The 21,020-nt window shown below is 45.0% G+C and overlaps 1 protein-coding gene across 1 annotated transcript; it reads right to left on the reverse strand.

Annotated features, from left to right (window-relative positions):
- Window positions 1–736: 736 nt before the first annotated feature.
- LOC138748806 (ATP-sensitive inward rectifier potassium channel 11-like) lies at window positions 737–1,933 on the reverse strand. The gene has a single exon (XM_069909578.1). The coding sequence runs from the start codon at window positions 1,931–1,933 to the stop codon at window positions 737–739; it is 1,197 nt and encodes a 398-aa protein (XP_069765679.1).
- Between the last annotated feature and the right edge of the window lie 19,087 nt (window positions 1,934–21,020).

The raw sequence follows: 21,020 nt of genomic DNA on the forward strand, positions 1-21,020 counted from the left end.
GGTCTGGAGAAGGTTAGAGGCTGGAGGCTTCATTTGTAATTCTACCTTTGCTTGGATTGAAGGCCAGCACAGTTGATGTAGTGGTTAGGATGACACCTTTACACCGGCAGCGATTGGGACTGGATCGGGGTTCGAATCCCGTGCTGTCTGTAAGGAGTTTCTACGCCCTCCCAGTGTCTGCGTGGGTTTTCTCCAGCAGCTCCAGTTTCCTCCCAATGTCCATAAACATACTGGAGGGGGGGGGTTTGTAGGTTAATGGGGTGAAAATTGGGCGGCACAGGCTCGTGGGCTGAAAGCGCCTGTTACCGCGCTGTATGTCTAAATTTATAAATTTAAAATAAATCACCTTGGATATAAAATTTTAATCCATATGGCGTAATCCTGCTGCTAGTCCAGTTACAACACCACTACCACTGCTCAATACTCAGTGGATTGTGGGAGGAAGGACGATGAGGAGGTTCATGGGGTGGGGGGTAGAGGCAACATTTTAAGTTGGAAGAAGCCTCCGAACTATCCCTCCAAGTCACGGCTGACACACTACTCCAGGATCCTTTAAACATGAGAAAGAGACATCCATGTGTGTTGGCTTCAGCTCTGGCCCCCTGATGGTCAGCATGGATGGGATGGGCTGAAGGGTCTGTTTTTGTGCTCATCAACTCTAATAAACATTCAGTTAGGCAGGCATGGGGAAGATGATTCTGCAGGTGAATACCACCGCCGAATCCAGTCTCGGGGACTACAAGCCAGACAAAGAGTCCAAGGACTGAAATCGCGCAGATGACTTCACATCCATTTCTGATGAGTTCACTGCTTTTGAGGAGCCTCTCTTGCATAGGGCACCCAGCTGAAGCTTTGGCCCGTTGCTCCTCTCATTTTGACTTCTCTCCTGCTCCCTCGCGCTGTGCAGCGGGAGGTTGGTCTTCACGGTGTTGCCAAACTTGGAATAATCCACTGAGTACCTGCCCTCTTCCTCAGTCACAATGGGCACAAACCTATGGCCCCAGAGTATCTCCTCTGGCAGGTAAGAAGTGCGGGCCTGGGTGGTGATGCCGGTGGTCTCTACCACACCTTCGAGGAGGACCACCACCTCGAGGTCCTGTTGCTGGAGGTCAGACTCGGACAGAGTGTAGAGTGGGCTGCTCTTGTCAATGGTGTGGCTTATGATGAGGGGTGACACCAAGAAGATGGCATTGGTGTGCACCGGATTCTCCACTTGGATGTCAATCTGGGAGATAGGGATCGTTTCCCCTTCTCGGGTGGTCGTCTTCCTCACCAGCTGCATGTGGATGGTAGCACTGATAATCATGCTTTTCCTTAAATCCCCCACCCGGAACATGAAGCAGAGCCGACCGTTCCGCTGAGCCACCACCGCGTGCTTGCTGAAGATGATGGTCTCGGCTCTCCGGTTGGCCTGGGCAGTCTTCATGAAGATGCAGCCCAGCATGACGGCGTTGACGATGAGACCCGTTATGTTCTGGACAATGAGCACGGCGATGGCCAGCGGACACTCCTCCGTCACCATCCTGCTGCCGAAGCCAATGGTCACCTGCACCTCGATGGAGAAGAGGAAGGCGGAGGTGAATGACTTGATGCTGGTGATGCAAGGCAAGGCCCCGTCCTGCCGAGAGTCCAGGTCCCCGTGAGCGAAGGCAATGAGCCACCAGGTCATGGCAAACACCATCCAGCTGCACAGGAAAGACATGGTGAAGATCACTAGCGTGTAAGGCCACTTCAGGTCCACCAAGGTGGTGAAGACATCCTGAAGGAACCGCCCTTGCTCCCGGATGTTCTTGTGTGCCACGTTGCAGCCTCCACTCTTGGAGATAAAGCGAGCTCTCCTCACCTTGGTGCAGTATCGAGGCTGCGTGAGATTGTCTTCCACCAATCTGGTCAACAAATACTCTTCAGGAATGATCCCCTTCCTGGCCAGCATGGTGCCGGATCACCTGTGGGAGAAGCTAAAGACACAGGGATGAATTAGCCTAATTTCGCATTAAAAACACAACAGAATTAATCATTCCAATATCAGATTCCAGAAGCTACGGGGTCGCTTATGACTCATTGTCTTACTTTATAATTTTACTCCAATGTAATTAAATGGTTTGACCTGCATCTTTTCCAAATCCCTTATATTAATTTTTTTACCTTCTAATACCAGTCAGTGAGGGGGTTGAGTTTTTCTCCTCTACTATTTTCTTCTTTACACTTTTAAAAAATATTATTAGTGATATTTTTTTCCAAAAAAATGTACATAAAATTTAGAACATGAATTGTGGTTATGATTTACAATTTATAGGTGTTAGTGATGTAAGGAATATCTTATTCCATTTACGAAATTGTCCGTATTATCTTATTGGTTTTGGTTTCTGTCTTTATTTATAAAAAGATTAATTTAAAAAAAACACACAAATGCTGGAGAAACTCAGCAAGTCAAACAGTGTCCTTTAAGTAGCAAAGATAAAGATACATCACTGACATTTCGGGCTTGAGCCCTTCAACAACCGGAGTTCACTGGAGCACTTCAGGGAGCAGATCCAGGCCCCTCATGGGAGCAGCTCCAGGCACCTCCTTGTCGCTGTTTATGGTGAGTGCTGGCACATAAAAAAAGCTAGCACTGCGCCCTGGCAGGCGTCCAAACAGAATGATGGGGAGAAGGGGTAAGGGGAGGAGCACTGTCCTACAGGCAGGTGGTAATCGGGTTGATCAGGGAGGGAGGGTACACCAGCAATCAGTGGGGGGAAGGGGGTTGGCTTTGTGAATAGAGTGTAGTGGCCCACACACGGGGAGGCGGACCGGCCTACAAAATGGCTGATGAATGCGGCGACCGCGCGGACTTGTGGGGGGTGACACCGGCCGCTGTCCCAGGTGGCCCTCCTGCATGGCGGGTGGGTGGCAAACTCTGGCAGGAGCACCGGCCGATCCCAGGCCAGCGCTCCAATGATGCGAGGCCCTGATGTAAGCACCTGGGGCCCATCTAAGTGCAATGGCCAGAGCAATAAACATCTCATTTTCCAAGGCATTCCTCTCCGCGCTCACGTAGTGCAGACGCTACAAGAGAATTTTTCTCGCTCATCAAGGAGCTTCTCTTAGAGGCAGCCTCTCCATTCACAGAGCCATTCCCCCTCACCCTGTTTGCTGCTGTACCCTCCCTACCTTTTATCCACCTATTACCTCCTGCCTTTAGGTCCAAGCTCCCCCCCACCCCCACCCCCCACTGCCCCATTTAATGAACAGCCATAGAGAAACAAAGCCTGCAGATGCTGGAGTCCTGAATGAACAAAGAGAAGTTGGAGGGAGTCAACAGGTTGGATGGAATCCATGGAGAGAAATGGACAATCAATGCATTCAGTCAGAACCCTTCATCAAGTTATTAGGCCATTCAGCCCATCGAGTCTGCTCTGCCATTCCAATTATACCTAATGAATTCTTCATTTCAATCACATTCTCTTGCCTTCTCCCCATTATGTTCTATCCCCTTTCTAATCAAGAACCTCTGGCTCTCACAGTCATCTGTGACAACAATTTCCATTGACTCAGCCCCCCTGTGGCTGAAGAAACTTCTCCTCATCTCCATTCTAAAGGGACATCCTTTTCATTTGAGGCATGTCCAATGGTCCTCGACTCTCCCTCTGCTGGTAATGTCTTTGCTTCCTCCACCCTATCCAGCACTTTCAATGTAAAAAGGGTCTCGATCTTTGTTCACTCCCATCTTGAAAAGTTGCCGTAGCAACTAGTACCTAACCAAACTTTAGGGCCTCCAATTCACTTTGTTTGCCTCTGATTGGTTATTTATTAAGTATTTTCCCCCATCCCTCTAATTTTACCCCCTCCCATTTTACAGCAATTTATTCAGGCAAGCATGGGCAGCACGGTTAGCGCAACGCTGTTACGGCACCAGCGACCTGGGTTCGAATGCAACGCTACCTAAAAGGAGTCTGTACGTTCTCCCTGGGTCTGTGTGGGCTTCCTCCAGAGGTTCCGGTTTCCTCCCACCATTCAGAAACACACTGGGGGTTGTAGGTTAAAAGGGTGCAATTGGGTTCATCGGATGTTACCGTTCTGAATGTCAAAATTGAAATTAAAACTGAGTTTGACATCACCCAATAAGAATCGAGGACACAAAATCTGCCGGATTATCTTGACCAGGGAATCACACGTTATGAGCCGTTTTCTCCAACAGACGGTTAAATTAGACTGATGAAGGATGGTAACCAAGACTTCAGCAGGACATCTGGATCAACCTCAAGGACCTACTGATTCTGACAACATGGTGGCCACCCACTGTCAGGCGATACCTCCTTAGGAATGACAAAATGAAAGCATAATTCACGTTTTATAGAGTCATGTTGCGCCGAGGTGCGGTGGAAAGTGTGCTGACCGACTGCCACACGGTCTGGTATGGGGACATCAATACCCCTGAGCATAAAGCCCTGCAAAAAGGGAGTGGTCACAGCCCCGGGTCATCACAGGCAAAACCCTCCCCACCATTGTGAACACCTGCAGGGAAAGCTGCCATCAGAGAGCAGCAGCGATCATCAAGGATCCGCACCACCCAGTACACGCTCTGTTCTCGCTGCTGCCATCAGGAAAGAGGTGTAGGTGCCACAAGACTCACACCATCGGGTTCAGGAACATCTGCTCCCCCTCCTCAATGACAAACTCAATCAGGGACTCATTTAAGGATCCTTAATTTTGCACTTTATTGATTTTCTTTCTCTCTGTATTGCACAGTCAATTTGTTTACATTTCTTTATTTGTTTATATGTGGACATTGTGCATAGTTTTTTTTTGTACTGCCAATAAGTGGTAATTCTGCCTGACCCGCGGGAAAAAGAATCTCAGGGTTGGATGTGATGACATGTATGTACTCTGACAATCAATCTGAAATCTGAATCTAAAAATGGGTCCATACCGGTATTATGGGCTGGACCCATGTTCCTGCATTTGGTCCCTATCCTTCAAAGCCCTTCCTATCCACACATCTGACCCCAAATTTCATTTGAACATCCTCTGGCAGCTCATTCCAGGTGCTGCCCATCTTCTGAGTAAAAAACCTTCCGTTCGGGTCCCTTTTATGTTTCATGCCTCTAGTTCTAGAATAGACTACCCTGGGGAAAAGGTTATGAGTATTCTTTACCTTTACTCACCCCAACACATCTCAGGGCATTGTTCAACCAATCAGGTAATTTTGAACTTAGTATTGAGTTGCAAGTACAGCAGACAAATTACACACAGCAAGATTCTGGAAGCATCGACTCTCTATTGCCCACCATGAATGCTGCCCGAGCCAGAGTCCCAACGTCGTGCCCACATTAAACTCCATTTGCCTGATGCCCATCAAATCACTTAAAGGTATGGCACAGTTAGTGTAGCACAACACTGTTATGGCACCAGTGACCTGGGTTCCAACACAGCGCTGTCTGTAAGGAGTTCAAACGTGCTTCCTGTGTCTGCGTGGGTTTCCTCCAGGTCCTCAGGTTTCTTCTCACCCTCCAAAAATACGTACAGGGTTTGTAGGTTAATCGGATGTAATTTTACCACACGAGCTCGTGGACCGGGAAGGCCTGTTACCGTGCTGCATGTCTAAGTTTAAAAAATTAAATTTAAAGATTTAAATTTAAAATGTAAAATTTATCCAGAACCCATTGCAGAATCACAATATATTATTCCACCTATTCTCATACCTTCAGCAAACTTTGAAGCCTCAGTGGGGTGAGACGAGAACTCAGGGGCACATCCTCAAGATTTCGGATAGCAGATTTAGGAGATGAGGAGGAACAACTTTTCCCAGAGGGTGGTGAATCTGTGGCATTCACTCCCCATTAAAGCAGGGGAGGCAACCTCAGTAACTATATTTAAGATCAGGTTGGATAGATTTTTACATAGATGGGGAATTAAGGGACGGGGGAAGGGGGGTGGGGTGGGGGTAAGGCAGGGAGGTGGAGATGAGCCTATCATCAGATCAGCCATGATCTCATTGAATGATGGGCCAAATAGCTCTTTCTCCTATTCCAATGTTCTTTCAGGCCACTTATGTATTGAGGGCCAAGAGCAGATCCCTGGGGGGCTCCACTAGTTACTACCCTCCTATCCATCTCTTTGTTTATTATCCAACAGCCAGTTTCAATCTATGCTACCACACTTCCTTCAATACCCTTGGGTCTTTTTCTATGCACCAGCCCCTTGTTTAATACTGATCAAATGCCTTCTGGAAATCTAAATATACCACGTCTGCAGGTTCCCCTCTAACTTCTCTTCCTGTCATGCCCTAAAACAATTAAACAATCAGTTGAGCCAGATCCACCTTCCATAAAGACACATCATCTATGTTTGATTATCCATTGCTGGTTTTGTTTGGGATAGTTGAACGAAGGGAAGGGAAATTGCCTTCATGCTTCTCTTAACGCAAAGATGCTGACCTCCCCACTCATAACCAAGGGCTAGATCAGTGGTTCTCAACCTTTTTCTTTCCACTCATATCCCACTTTAAGTAATCCCTCTGCCATTAGTAAGGGACTGCTTAAGGTGGGATGTGAGTGGAAAGAAAAAGGTTGAAAACCATTGCTTTAATCATCCAGAATTGACTCTTGATGTGCACAGTCTCATAACTCCAAATAAAATGGGCCCAATGACAATTTTTCTCAAGTAAAACACTTCAGTAACAGTTGGGTCTGGAGCAGTGATTCTCAACCTTCCCTTCCCACTCACATCCCACTTTAAGCAATCCCTTACTAATCACAGAGCACTGATGGCCTAAGGATTACTTAAAGTGGGATGCAAGTGGAGAGAAAAAGGTTGACAACCACTGGGTTATTCGATGTCATGTTTAACCTTGGAGACGTTCTATAAGGGGCTTTCCATAAGGGAACTTTCCCGATCTTCGGAATTTTTTTAAAAAAAAATGTTCCCAGCCTCTAATGGGATCTTGGTGATTCTTCAGATTCTGCGTTTCTTTTTATTTCTACTGACGGTTTTTTTTTTCTATATTTCCATGCAACTTGGGAACGGTTCGGGGTTTAAATCAGTTAATTACATTGTGTATTTTTTGATCCTTTTTGCGGTAAACCACTGTAATGTATAATTATCTGGTCCAGCAAGCCTACTAGCCGGTGGTACCTGTAGACTCCCCTCCCCACAGGCTCCTGGATAAAGGTGGCTGTTCCCACAGCCCCCCTGCAACCCCAGTGCAGGACGGCTGAACAGTAGGGATGTGCTATGTTCTCAAGTGAATTAAAGCCGATCGGTTTCTCCACAATAGTCTTCTGAGTGATCAATGGTGCATCACCACTTGTGGTGCGCTATCGGACAGAAGCAAACACACAAGACCTAAAAACTGTACAACAGGCTTTATTCGACATAATTTCCACAGAGGCAGCTGTGAGGAGAGCTGCTCTAAATTCTGAGAGTGTCTTCGAAGGGCCGGCTCAGGCTTATATCCCAGAGGGTGAATGACACCCGACCGGGTGAGGCTTGGTCTATTCAAGTCAGCTGATTGTCAGCTGGCCAGGTGTTGTCTTGTCCCATGCTCTTCTGCAGGTACAGAGGTTGCCCCCTGCAGTCGGCCAGTGGTGTACCACCACACCACTGTTATATTGTGATTGGCTGGACACGCCTCCCGGGACCGATCCTACCCATCACCCCCCACCCCTTGCAAGCTCTCGTTCACCCAGCCGACGTGGTTGGTGGCTGCTCCAGTCTATAGTCAATAAAAGCGGTTTCACAACCTCAGTCATTTGTGGGAATTAATGATGCATCACTTTTTAAAAAATTTATCTTTTGCATAAGAAAAATATTTTTTGCTCTGACAATATTGTGCTTGCCTTCTCTTTATGTATCATTCCTTAATGTTTGCACTAATTATGTAAAATTCAATACAAATATTGAAAAAGAAAGAAAAAAAACTATGATTATACTCAGCCATCTGAAATGATTAGTCAGTTCCTCTTTGATTATTGACTCTAGCATCTCGCCAACAATGGATGTTAAACAAACTGACCCGTCCTTCCCCACGTTCTGCTCCCCTCCCTTTTACAACGAGGGTGTCACAGTTTCTGTTCTCCAGATTTCTGGCTCCCTCCCGGAATTTGGGGAATTTTGTCAAAGGGCCCACTCTCTTTGCAGCCAATTCTTTTAAAGCCCGTGGGCCTTGGCTATCAGCCCCGCGAATGACTCTCCTACTTTATCCTGTAAAGTTTACATTTCAAATTTTAAATGTAAATTTTGACATACAGCACAGCAACAAGCCCTTCTAGCCCACGAGCCCGTGCCGCCTGATTACAGACAATTAACTTCCAACCCCGGGTGTATTTTTTTGAAGGGTGGAAGCCGGAGACCCCAGAGGTAACCCATGCAGGCCTGGGGAGAACGTAGAAACGCCTTGCGGACAGCGTGGGAATTGAACCCCGGGGGCTGTGACAGTATAACACAAACCGCTACGCCGACCACGCCCACCCTGCGGAGATTTCTACACACGTGAAACAACCTCTCCTGTAATTTTCAGGACATTTGACACGAAAATATCAATTTGTTTTTCCCGTTTCCTTTCCTTGCAGTAATTCACCAGCCCTGCCGAGATTCCACAACTTCTTCCAGTTCATCCATCTGTTTTGATAGCTCATTTTTCTCTTGACATCAATTCCCCCCCCCCCCCAGGAACATTTCAGTCATTTGATCCCAAATTCGCCCCATTATTCTTTTATTACCAAACATACTGCAATGTTTTTTGGATCGGTACAAATTCCTACTGGGCGTTAGGAGCTAGCTGTTTGATATTTGCCACTGTCCTTTCTTTTTGCTTCTGTTCCCTATCCATCATGGGTTCTGGCTCACAATATTGACCACAGATGCTGCTCGGCCCTACTGAGGTCCTCCAGTGGATTGCGTTTACCTTCGGAATCCAGTATCTGCAGTCTCCTGCGTGTCTCTATGCAAGTTACAGGATGGGTTTTAAAGCAGTGGTTTTCAAACTTTTTCCTTCCACTGTTACGAGCCCAGAGGACCCCATAAACCCAGCAGCCATAGATAGTCACCAAGACAAGTAGTTACTTAAACAAAAGCTGCTTTTAATAAGAAAACAGAACCACTCTGTAACTTATCACTATTGACTTAACTAACCTAACTTAACCCCCTTCTAATTCTAAGCGCACATGTGTGTAATGTGTCTGTAAGTTCAGAAAAGTTCTTGGATTCACAGTCTAATCTCACTTTTGCAGGCAATTCTTCTACTGTACACAGAATTTAACATGTATAAAGTTCACCAGGCTTTGGTGCTTGAAAGGTAAATGGTTACCGCTCAGGAAGGTTCTTGTCGATTTTCAGAGGGAGATTTGTTGTTCTTTTTTAATTAGCCACTCCAGTGTCTTGCCAATGAAACTTGCCCCCTTAGGGTTCTCCAGATGATAATCTCCTTCTTTCAGGTCACCATTGAGTTCCTTTTTGTTTCTCTTATTTCAAGTGAAACATTAGACAGCCAGTCCTCTCCTCTTGCATGAACCACAAGAGCTTTGGCCAGGCTGAACTAAGAACTCACAACCCATCTTCCAAATGGGATTTTCCACAAGCTTGCCAGTCCCAGCTGCTGTTAATGTCTGTAACACTGTAGAACTTCTCTCTCTCTCTGAGATAAAGCCTGTTTTACTCTCTCTGTTTGCAAAACCACATGACCCTCTTAGAACAGTTCCTGATAATCTGCGGCTCCAGCAAGTTCTTTCTTCTGTTGTCTTTTTGTAAACCACAATCCAATAATGAAGTCTCTTGGGCACTCTCCGAAGCTCTTGCAAAGCTTGTTGTCCTCAACATGTCTAACATGGGGCAGAGCTCCAGTATTTTAAATAAGATCTGTTTTAAAGTGTTTGTATGTGACCTATACTAAAAAACCTTTCCTAATTTATCTCCCAAAAACATATCTATATTCTGTCGCACCACTCACATACCACCTTGAGTAATCCCTATGCCATAAGGGCTCTGTGATTAATTGGTCATATATATTTACCTCCCATGGATGCTGAGACTAGCTGAGTCCCTCCAAAATTTCTGTGTGTTTTTGCTACGATCATGGCATCTGCAGATGTCCATGTTTCAGTTGATCCATTGCAAAATCTCTTCACAGGATGGCCTACCCTAAAGAAATCCTCCTTCTCTCTTCGAAGGGAGTTCTAAAATTTAAATTTAGACAGACAGCACGGTAACTGGCCATTTCAGCCCATGAGTCCATGCCGCCCAATTTACACCCAATTAACCTACAACCCCCTCCCCCCGGTAAGTTTTGAATGGTGGGAGACCCTGGGGAAAACCCACGCAGACATGGGGAGAACATACAAACTCCTGACAGACAGCGCGGGATTCGAACCCTGGTCTAGTCCCGATCACTGGTGCTGTTAAGGCATGGTGCTCACCAGCACACCAACCGTACCGCCCTGTGAGAATTTCTCTCACTGCTCCCCATCTGCACTCTCTGCATGGGAAGGTTGAGAATCACTGCTCTGTTCCAAATTGTTACTGAAATATTTTGCTTGAGAAGAATGGTCATTGGCCGATTTCCTTTGGAGTTGTGAAACCATGCACATAACGATCAATGAGGGACGATTAAAACAGTGGTTTTCAAACTTTTTCTTTCCATTCACATCCCACCTTAAGCAATCCCTTACTAATCACAGAGCACCTATGGCATAGAGATTACTTAAAGTGGGATGTGAGTGGAAAGAAAAAGGTTAAGAACCACTACTCTAGCTACTCCCGTTGGGAAAGAGATACAGGAGGATCAGAGCCAGCACCACCAGGCTGAGGAACAACTTCTTCCCACGGGGAGTGAGAACGCTGAACAACTGATGAACCTCTATAACAACTCTGAGTCTCCAATATATATGTATTAATAATATTTATTTTAAATATATGTATACTTGTCTGTATGTGTGCCATTTACTCAAAAATACTGGAGAGACTCAGCAGGTCAAACAGTCCTCTTTATATAGCAAAGATAAAGATCCATCACCCAACGTGTCGGGCTTGAGCCCTTCATCAGGTTATGAGCTATGTTTCTATGTGTGTTTGCATTATTTGCACTGTAGAGCAAAGAACACTTTCATCAGGATGTACTGGTACATTGGAATGATCAATGAACAAGCCATTTCCCAGCCTGGCCGTCCTGATTTTGATGCTCCTCTACCTCCTTCCTGATGGTAGTGGGTCAAAGATGCTGCGTGGTGCGTGAAAAGGGTCTTCAGAAATTCTTTGAGCTCTGCTTAAGCAATGCTCCCAGTGAATGTTGTCAACAGAGGGCAGAGAGACCCCCAGAGGCAGCCAATGCACAAGAGACCTACGTAGTAAAGGACGAAAGTCTGCAGACACCATGACTGAAGTAAAAACACAATGGTGGAGAGACTCAGCAAACATAAAGATACATAATCAACATTTCAGGCTTGAGCTCTTCATCAATGTATGAACAAAATGTCGGCCGTCACCCAAACTGGACATTGACATAAGAAATAGGAGCAGGAATCGGCCATCTGGACTGTGGAGCCTACTCCACTATTCATTGAGGTCACAGCTGATTAGATGATCGGCTCATCTCCACCGACCTGCCTTTTCCCCCATATCCTTTAATTCCCCGACTATGTAAAAATCTACCCAACCTTGTCTTAAGTAGATTTCCTGAGGTCGCCTCGACTGCTCGAATTCCACAGATTCCCCACCCTCTGGGAAAAGCAGTTCTTCTTCATCTCCTTCCTAAATCTACTACCCTGAATCTTGAGTCTCGGTCCCCTAGTTCTAGTCTCCCCCACCACTGGGAACAACTTACTATCTCTATCTTATGAAAGGCATAGATATTTTATACGTTTCTAAATTCCAGTGAGTACAATCCCAGACACCTCACTCTCTCCTCATAGGCGAACCCCCTCATCTCTGGAATCTGATAGCCAAGTATCATTTGAAATTTATAGAAGCAGCTTCAGTGGGGGGGGGGGGGGGGCAGTTTTTGAAGCTCGTTACCTGCATTCCTCATGCACCCATCAACTGATCACACCAAGTAAACAAAGAAAGTACCCATGACAAATTTAATTTGATTTGGCTTGCATTAATTTCCTGCACACTTCTATTACCCAAAATACTACTGACCTCAGATTATGTGTCGTTGCTCTTAATATGATCCCCTTGCCTTCAAGGTGTCCCTTGACCTCAACTGTGAGCCAAGATGATTTCTCTCTCTCTCTCTCTCTCTCACTCTCTCTCTCTCTCACACATCCTTGCAGAAGATTGGCCCAGAGAATACAAAGAACACGCAGGCTTGAAGCAGGATGGACTGTTGGTACAAATGAAATCAGCTGATCCATCAATTCCCATGGAAACCAATGATGGCTGTAGCGTTAAAAGGATGACTTAAGGGCAAGTTGGAGATTTTATTTTGCCAAATTACTACCGGGGCATGAAATTCTCTTAAAGGGAAAGTACCCAGCTAAAATGTCAGATTCAATTTCAAGATATTAAAAGCGAGGTTTCTGCTCTGATTTTATTCAATTCCAGCAATTGAAATTGATGGTTAGATTTGACATCAACCATGGCCCACGAATCCATGCTGCCCAATTTACACCCAGTTGCCCTATAACTCCCAGTACGTTTTGAATGGTGAGAGGCCCCCGGGGAAAACCCACACAGGTGTGAGGAAGAACATACAAACTCCTGACGGGCAGCATGGGATTCAAACCCCAATCATCGGCGCTGCAAAGCCGTGGAGCTCACCACCGCACCAACCATGTTCAAACTTCATATTTTTCTGGGGTGGGGAGGGTGGGGGAGAAGGAACCGTGTGGGAAGCGCAGCCGGCTCCGCCATTTACTTCAGCCGGTGGGGGGGGGGGGGGTGACGTGAGCAGGCAGGGGCAGGCTGCGAATTCGCTCTTCACAGAGGGTTGCAGGGCGAAAGGGGAGCTTTCTGCCCCTTTGAAGGGTCCTCTGCTCCCACCCTTCCCCAGATTTCCCACTTTCCCTTTGATCCCCAGTGTATCGAATGCTCCGATGGAGTCTAATTTCAGCTCACAAGGTTGTAGAGAGTAGTGAATGCAGCAGAGACGAATCGCCCCTCCCCTCGATCGACTTTCTTCTGCCTCAGGAAAGGAGTCAAGATAATAAAAAACCATTATAGTTACCTTTGCCCTCAGCCACTCTGGAATGCAATGAAGTAAAAACACAACGCTGGAGAAACTCAACAGGTAAAACTGTGCAAAGATAACCAGGCTTGAGCTCTTCAGCAAGGTATGAGAAGACACAGGCTGGTGTCCAAACCATTGGTTAGGTGTCTTGATCTTTTCCATATTACAGGAGCTTCAAGGAGAAGGTCACCCTCAAAAGGCAGGAGGCATGTAGCAGGGTAACTGCTCAGAGAGGGAAGGGGAAGAGGCAGTCATCCCTGTGGCCTTTCCCCTCAAGAATAGGTATACTGTTGGGGAAGGGGGATGACCTAACAGGGACGAGTCATAATGGTCACGTCTTTGGCACAGAGTTTGGCCCTTGGGCTCAAAAGGGAAGGGGAGGGGGAAGAGAGAGATAGTGATTGGGGATTCGATAATTAGGCAACAAGATAGGAGGTTCTGTGGACGAGATCGAGATCGAGATCCCATGTGTCAGTGTGGGCTGTCTCAAGAATTACCTCACAGTAGCACTAAACTCTACTGTGATGAAATGCTTCGAGAGGCTGGTCATGGCCAGAATTAACACGTACCTAAGCAATTCACCTATCGTCCCAATCGTTCCACGGTAGATGCAATATTGCCGGCTCTCCACTCAGCTCTGGATCACCTCGAAAACAGCAATTCATACACACGGCTGCTCTTCATCGACTACAGCTCGGCCTTCAACACTATTATTCCCTCAGTGCTGGTCAAGAAGCTTCAAACTCTGGGTCTCTGCACCCCATTCTGCAACTGAATCCTTGACTTTCTCATCGGAAGACCACAGTCGGTACAAATCGGAAAGAACATCTCCTCCTCACTGATCATCGACACAGGCGCATCCCAATGATACATGCTTAGCCCACTGGTCTACTCGTTATACACCCATGACTGTGTGGCCAGGCACAATTCCAATTCCATCTTCAAGTTTGCCAATGTCACCACAGTTGTCGGCAGACTCACAAATAGCAATGAGGAAGTGTATTGGAGGGAGATAGATCAGCTCATTGAGTGGTGTCACAACAACAACCTTACACTTAAAACCAAGGTGGTGATTGTGGAAGTCAGCGAACATGACCCAGTCCTCATCGAGGGCTCAGTAGTGGAGAGGGTCAAGAACTTTAAATTCCTGGGTGTCAGCATCTCTGAGGATCTGTCCTGGAGCCTCCACAGCTCACCAGCGGCTATACTTTGTGAGGTGACCGAGAAGATTCAGTGCGTCACCAAAGACTCTTGAAAGCCTCCACAGATGTACTGTGGAAATTCCTCATTTTGCGTATGACACTGTCTATTACAATTTAAGGTGGTACAACATGGTATGCCTTTGAAGAAGACTGCAGAGCCCATCTCACTGACAAAAGACAAAGGAGGAAAAACCCAACGCCCAACCCCAACCAACCAATTTTCCCTTGCAACCGCTGCAACCGTGCCTCCCTGTCCCACTTCGGACTTGTCAGTCACCAACGAGCCTGTAGCAGACGTGGACATACCCCTCCATAAATCTTTGTCCGCAAAGCCAAGCCAAAGAAGAATGTGGATATTGATTCACTATGTGATGTGTAAAATCTTTTTTTTTTTAGTTTTTTTATTTTTCACACCATAAATCACATTAACCATGATACACACTTTTTCCTTTTCACACATATACAGTACCATTTTCTCCCCCCCCCCCCCCTCCCATCCCACCTTCCCTACCTCCCCCCTCCCGTCCATTTAAGGTATACAATCTAGGATACATTAAACCAGTCAGACAATGTTGTCATTCAATAAAAATACACCAGAAATTCTACTGAGTCCATTCTTTTCATTTCCTTTTCCTTCCGTTAACTTAGGTAATGATTGTCCCCGGTAGGTTTTCGCTATTGTATTTAATGTAAGGCTCCCATATTTGTTTGAATATTTCAATATTATTTCTTAAACTATATGTTATTTTTTCTAATGGAATACATTTATTCATTTCTATATGCCATTGTTGTATTTTCAAATTATCTTCCAATTTCCAGGTTGACATAATACATTTTTTTGCTACGGCTAGAGCAATCTTAACAAATCTTTTTTGTGCATCCTCCAAATCAATTCCAAATTCTTTGTTTTTTATGTTACTTAGGAGGAAGATCTCTGGATTCTTTGGTATATTGTTTTCTGTTATTTTATTTAATATCTGATTTAGATTTTCCCAAAATTTTTTTACTTTCTCACATGTCCAGATTGCATGAATTGTTGTTCCCATTTCTTTTTTACATCGAAAACATCTATCAGATACTGTTGGGTCCCATTTATTTAACTTTTGAGGTGTAATGTATAGCCTGTGTATCCAGTTATATTGTATCATACGTAACCTCATATTTATTGTATTTCTCATCGTTCCGGAGCATAACTTCTCCCATGTTTCCTTTTTTATCTTTATATTTAAATCTTGTTCCCATTTTTGTTTAGTTTTACCATTTGTTTCCTCATTCTCCTTTTCTTGCAGTTTAATATACATATTTGTTATAAATCTTTTGATTATCATTGTATCTGTAATCACATATTCAAGGTTACTTCCCTCTGGCAAACTCAAACTGCTTCCTAATTTATCCTTCAAGTAGGATCTCAATTGGTAATATGCCAGCACTGTATCTTGAGTTATATTGTACTTATCTTTCATTTGTTCAAAGGATAAGAATCTATTTCCTGAAAAACAATTTTCTATTCTTTTAATCCCTTTTTTTTCCCATTCTCTAAAGGAAAGGTTATCTATTGTAAAAGGGAGTAACTTGTTTTGCGTCAATATTAGTTTTAGTAATTGATAATTTGTTTTATTTCTTTCTACATGAATCTTCTTCCAAATATTGAGGAGATGATGTAATACTGGAGAACTTCTATGTTGTACCAATTTTTCATCCCATTTATATAATATGTGTTCAGGTATCTTTTCCCCTATTTTATCTAATTCTAATCTCGTCCAATCTGGCTTTTCCCTTGTTTGATAAAAATCTGATAGGTATCTTAATTGTGCGGCTCTATAATAATTTTTAAAGTTTGGCAGTTGTAAGCATCCTTGTTTATACCATTCTGTTAATTTATCTAGTGCTATCCTCGGTTTCCCCCCTCTCCATAAAAATTTCCTTATTATTTTCTTTAACTCCTTGAAGAATTTCTCTGTCAGTGGTATTGGCAATGCCTGAAATAAGTATAATATCCTTGGAAAAATGTTCATTTTAATACAGTTTATCCTTCCTATTAGTATTAATGGTAAATCTTTCCAATGCTCTAAATCGTCCTGTAATTTTTTCATTAGTGGATAATAATTGAGTTTATATAGTTGACCGAGATTTTTGTTTATTTGTACACCTAGGTATCTTATTGCTTGCATTTGCCATCTAAATGGTGATTCCTTCTTAAATTTTGAGAAATCCGCATTATTCATAGGCATTGCTTCACTTTTATTTACATTTATCTTGTAACCCGACACTTCTCCATATTCCTTCAATTTCTTATATAATTCTTTTATTGATAGTTCTGGTTCTGTTAAGTACACTATAACATCATCCGCAAATAAACTAATTTTATATTCCTTGTCTTTTATTTTTATTCCTTTTATATTATTATCTGTTCTTATCAATTCTGCTAGTGGTTCTATAGCTAACGCAAACAATAAAGGTGATATTGGGCATCCCTGCCGTGTTGACCTGATTAAGTTAAATTGCTTTGATACATGTCCATTTACTGTCACTTTCGCTAACGGTCCCTTATATAATGCTTTAATCCAGTTAATATACTTCTCCGGTAAAATGAATTTTTGCAATAATTTGAACAAATAATTCCATTCTACTCTGTCAAAGGCCTTCTCTGCGTCTAAAGCAACTGCTACTGTAGGTGCTTTATTCCCTTCTACTGCATGAATTAAGTTAATAAATTTACAAATATTGTCTGTTGTGCGTCTTTTTTGGATAAATCCAGTTTGGTCTAAATTTACCATTTCCGGTACATACTCTGCTAATCTGTTTGCTAATAGTTTAGCTATTATCTTATAATCTGTGTTAAGTAAAGATATTGGTCTATATGACGCTGGTAAGAGTGGATCTTTCCCTTGCTTTAGTATTACTGTAATTATTGCTGTTTTACATGAATCTGGTAAGCTTTGTGTTTTATCAATCTGGTTGATTACTTCCAGGAGGGGCGGAATTAATAAGTCTTTAAATGTTTTGTAGAATTCTATTGGGAATCCATCCTCTCCTGGTGTCTTATTATTTGGTAATTTTTTTATTATCTCTTGTATTTCTACTATTCCAAATGGCTCTGTTAATTTATTTTGTTCCTCTATTTGTAGTTTTGGTAGTTCAATTTTAGTCAGAAATTCATCTATTGATGTGTAAAATCTTTGAAGCTCTATTGATTTATATGTTCTGGGAGTGCCCTAATTTAGAAGAATTTTGGAAAGATACAATTCAAACTTTATCAATAATTCAAAATATTACAAAAGCAGCCTCTATCCTCAAGGACCCCACCACCCCGGTCATGCCCTCTTCACTCTGCTACCACCGGGGAAAAAAGGTCCAGGAGCCTAAAGATAAGCACTCAGCGGCACCAGGACAGCTTCTTCCTCACCACCATCAGATCCCTGAATGATCAATGAACCACAGACACGGCCTTACTTTTCGTGCCCTATTATTTTTATTTATTGTTGAAAAAATGGTTTATACGAATGTTTGCTCTACGACGCTGCCGCAAAACATCGAATTTCCTGACTTGTTCACGACAATAAATTCTGATTCTGATTCCGATCTCTGATCGAGCCCTCAACATTGACAAGTAGGAGGGTGATCAGCCAGATGTGAGGACTTTTGGGCGCTACCAGTTGCCCCAATAATTACGGAGACAAAGATTGAGGGGAACGGTGGGCTTTATTACACAAGAGACTGCTGGCCCAGGTCCAGGTTAGGGAAAATGAGGAGAGGGAGAGGGGACTCGACCTTTATGGCCTGGGTCACATGGGGGAGACCAGGGAGGAGTCAAGGAGAGGAAATTACCAGGAGGGCGGGCCAGCCAGTGCACACAACCATATCACCACAGGGACCAATGGCATAGATAGGAGCAGGGATGAGGTCCCGAAGAGGGAATATAGGGAGTCAGGAATGAAGCTGAAAAGCATGACCTCAAGGGGTAGTAATCTCGGGACTGTTGCCTGTGCCACGGGTCAGAGAGAGTAGGAATAGGAAGTTGTGGGAGATGAATGTGTGTCTGAAGAGTTGGTGCAGAGGGGGGGGGGTCAGATTTTTAGATCATTGGGATGTCTTCTGGGGAAGGTCTGACCTAGGCCTGCTCCTGAACTGGAGGGGGGCCAAAAGCCTGGAGGGCAGGTTTGCTTGAGCTGTTGGAGGGAGGGCTTCAAACTAGTTTGGCGGGGGAGAGGGGAACCTGAATGTGAGGGCAGAGAATAGGGCAGAAGATCAAAAGTAGGATGTAATGCGTGGTGAGTTTGTGAGCAGGGAAAGTAGCCGCATCATGTAGGAAGTTGGAGAAACATTCAATTAACTTTTATTAAATTGAGTATGTTTAATCTGGTAATAATGCTGACACGTTGTGTTAGTCTAATTGACCTAAAAATGTTTTGATGCTGATTTTCATTTGTACTCAGCATCTGAACAGAGAATGGAGAGCACCAAGTTCCTTGGAGTCCATTTAAGTCATGACCTATCCTGGGAGGCTTGTAACGAATGCACAACAGTAACTGCATCTGCTGAGAAGACTGAGGCGGGCAAGGCGACCGTACACCATCCTGTCGACTTTCTACACGAGCTCTATTGAGACCGTCCTGGCTGGCTGCATCACAGTGCGGTACAGTTGCTGTAGGACGTCAAGCGCTGAAGAGCTGGCTCTGAATGGGCAACTAAAGCGGCATCATCTGCAAAGAGTAGTTCACGGACAAGTTTCTCTTGTGTCTTGGTGTGAGCTTGCAGGCGCCTCAGATTGAAGAGACTGCCATCCGTGCAATACCGGATGTAAACAGCGTCTTCATTGTTGGGGTCTTTCATGGCTTGGTTCAGCATCATGCTGAAGAAGATTGAAAAGAGGGTTGGTGCGAGAACACAGCCTTGCTTCACGCCATTGTTAATGGAGAAGGGTTCAGAGAGCTCATTGCTGTATCTGACCCGACCTTGTTGGTTTTCGTGCAGTTGGATAATCATGTTGAGGAACTTTGGGGGACATCCGATGCGCTCTAGTATTTGCCAAAGCCCTTTCCTGCTCACGGTGTCGAAGGCTTTGGTGAGGTCAACAAAGGTGATGTAGAGTCCTTTGTTTTGTTCTCTACACTTTTCTTGGAGCTGTCTGAGGGCAAAGACCATGTCAGTGGTTCCTCTGTTAGCGCGAAAGCCGCACTGTGATTCTGGGAGAATATTCTCAGCGACACTAGGTATTATTCTATTTAGTAGAATCCTAGCGAAGATTTTGCCTGCAATGGAGAGCAACGTGATTCCCCTGTAGTTTGAGCAGTCTGATTTCTCGCCTTTGTTTTTGTACAGGGTGATGATGGTGGCATCACGAAGATCCTGAGGCAGTTTACCTTGGTCCCAACAAAGCTTGAAAAACTCATGCAGTTTGGCATGAAGAGTTTTGCCGCCAGCCTTCCAGACTTCTGGGGGGATTCCATCCATACCTGCTGCTTTGCCACTTTTCAGTTGTTCGATTGCCTTATATGTCTCATCCAGGGTGGGAACCTCATCCAGCTCTAGCCTTAGGGGCTGTTGAGGGAGCTGGAGCAGGGCGGAATCTTGGACTGAGCGGTTGGTATTGAAAAGAGATTGGAAGTGTTCTGACCATCGGTTGAGGATGGAGATCTTGTCGCTGAGGAGGACTTTGCCGTCTGAGCTGCGCAGCGGGCTTTGGACTTGGGGTGAGGGGCCGTACACAGCCTTTAGAGCCTCGTAGAAACCCCTGAACTGCCAAAATGTTTGGCCTGGAAGTCAGCCTGAAGAAAACTGAGGTCCTCCATCAGCCAGCTCCCCACCATGACTACCATCCCCCCCACATCTCCATCGGGCACACAAAACTCAAAACGGTCAACCAGTTTACCTATCTCGGCTGCACCATTTCATCAGATGCAAGGATCGACAATGAGATAGACAACAGACTCGCCAAGGCAAATAGCGCCTTTGGAAGACTACACAAAAGAGTCTGGAAAAACAACCAACTGAAAAACCTCACAAAGATAAGCGTATACAGAGCCGTTGTCATACCCACACTCCTGTTCGGCTCCGAATCATGGGTCCTCTACCGGCACCACCTACGGCTCCTAGAACGCTTCCACCAGCGTTGTCTCCGCTCCATCCTCAACATCCATTGGAGCGCTCACACCCCTAACGTCGAGGTACTCGAGATGGCAGAGGTCGACAGCATCGAGTCCACGCTGCTGAAGATCCAGCTGCGCTGGATGGGTCACGTCTCCAGAATGGAGGACCATCGCCTTCCCAAGATCGTATTATATGGCGAGCTCTCCACTGGCCACCGTGACAGAGGTGCACCAAAGAAAAGGTACAAGGACTGCCTAAAGAAATCTCTTGGTGCCTGCCACATTGACCACCGCCAGTGGGCTGATAACGCCTCAAACCGTGCATCTTGGCGCCTCACAGTTTGGCGGGCAGCAGCCTCCTTTGAAGAAGACCGCAGAGCCCACCTCACTGACAAAAGGCAAAGGAGGAAAAACCCAACACCCAACCCCAACCAACCAATTTTCCCTTGCAACCGCTGCAATCGTGTCTGCCTGTCCCGCATCGGACTGGTCAGCCACAAACGAGCCTGCAGCTGACGTGGACTTTTTACCCCCTCCATAAATCTTCGTCCGCGAAGCCAAGCCAAAGAAGACAGTTGCTGTAGT

The sequence above is a fragment of the Narcine bancroftii genome, chromosome 13 (genome assembly GCF_036971445.1).
Source record: "Narcine bancroftii isolate sNarBan1 chromosome 13, sNarBan1.hap1, whole genome shotgun sequence".
In the NCBI taxonomy this organism is placed as follows: Eukaryota; Metazoa; Chordata; class Chondrichthyes; order Torpediniformes; family Narcinidae; genus Narcine; species Narcine bancroftii.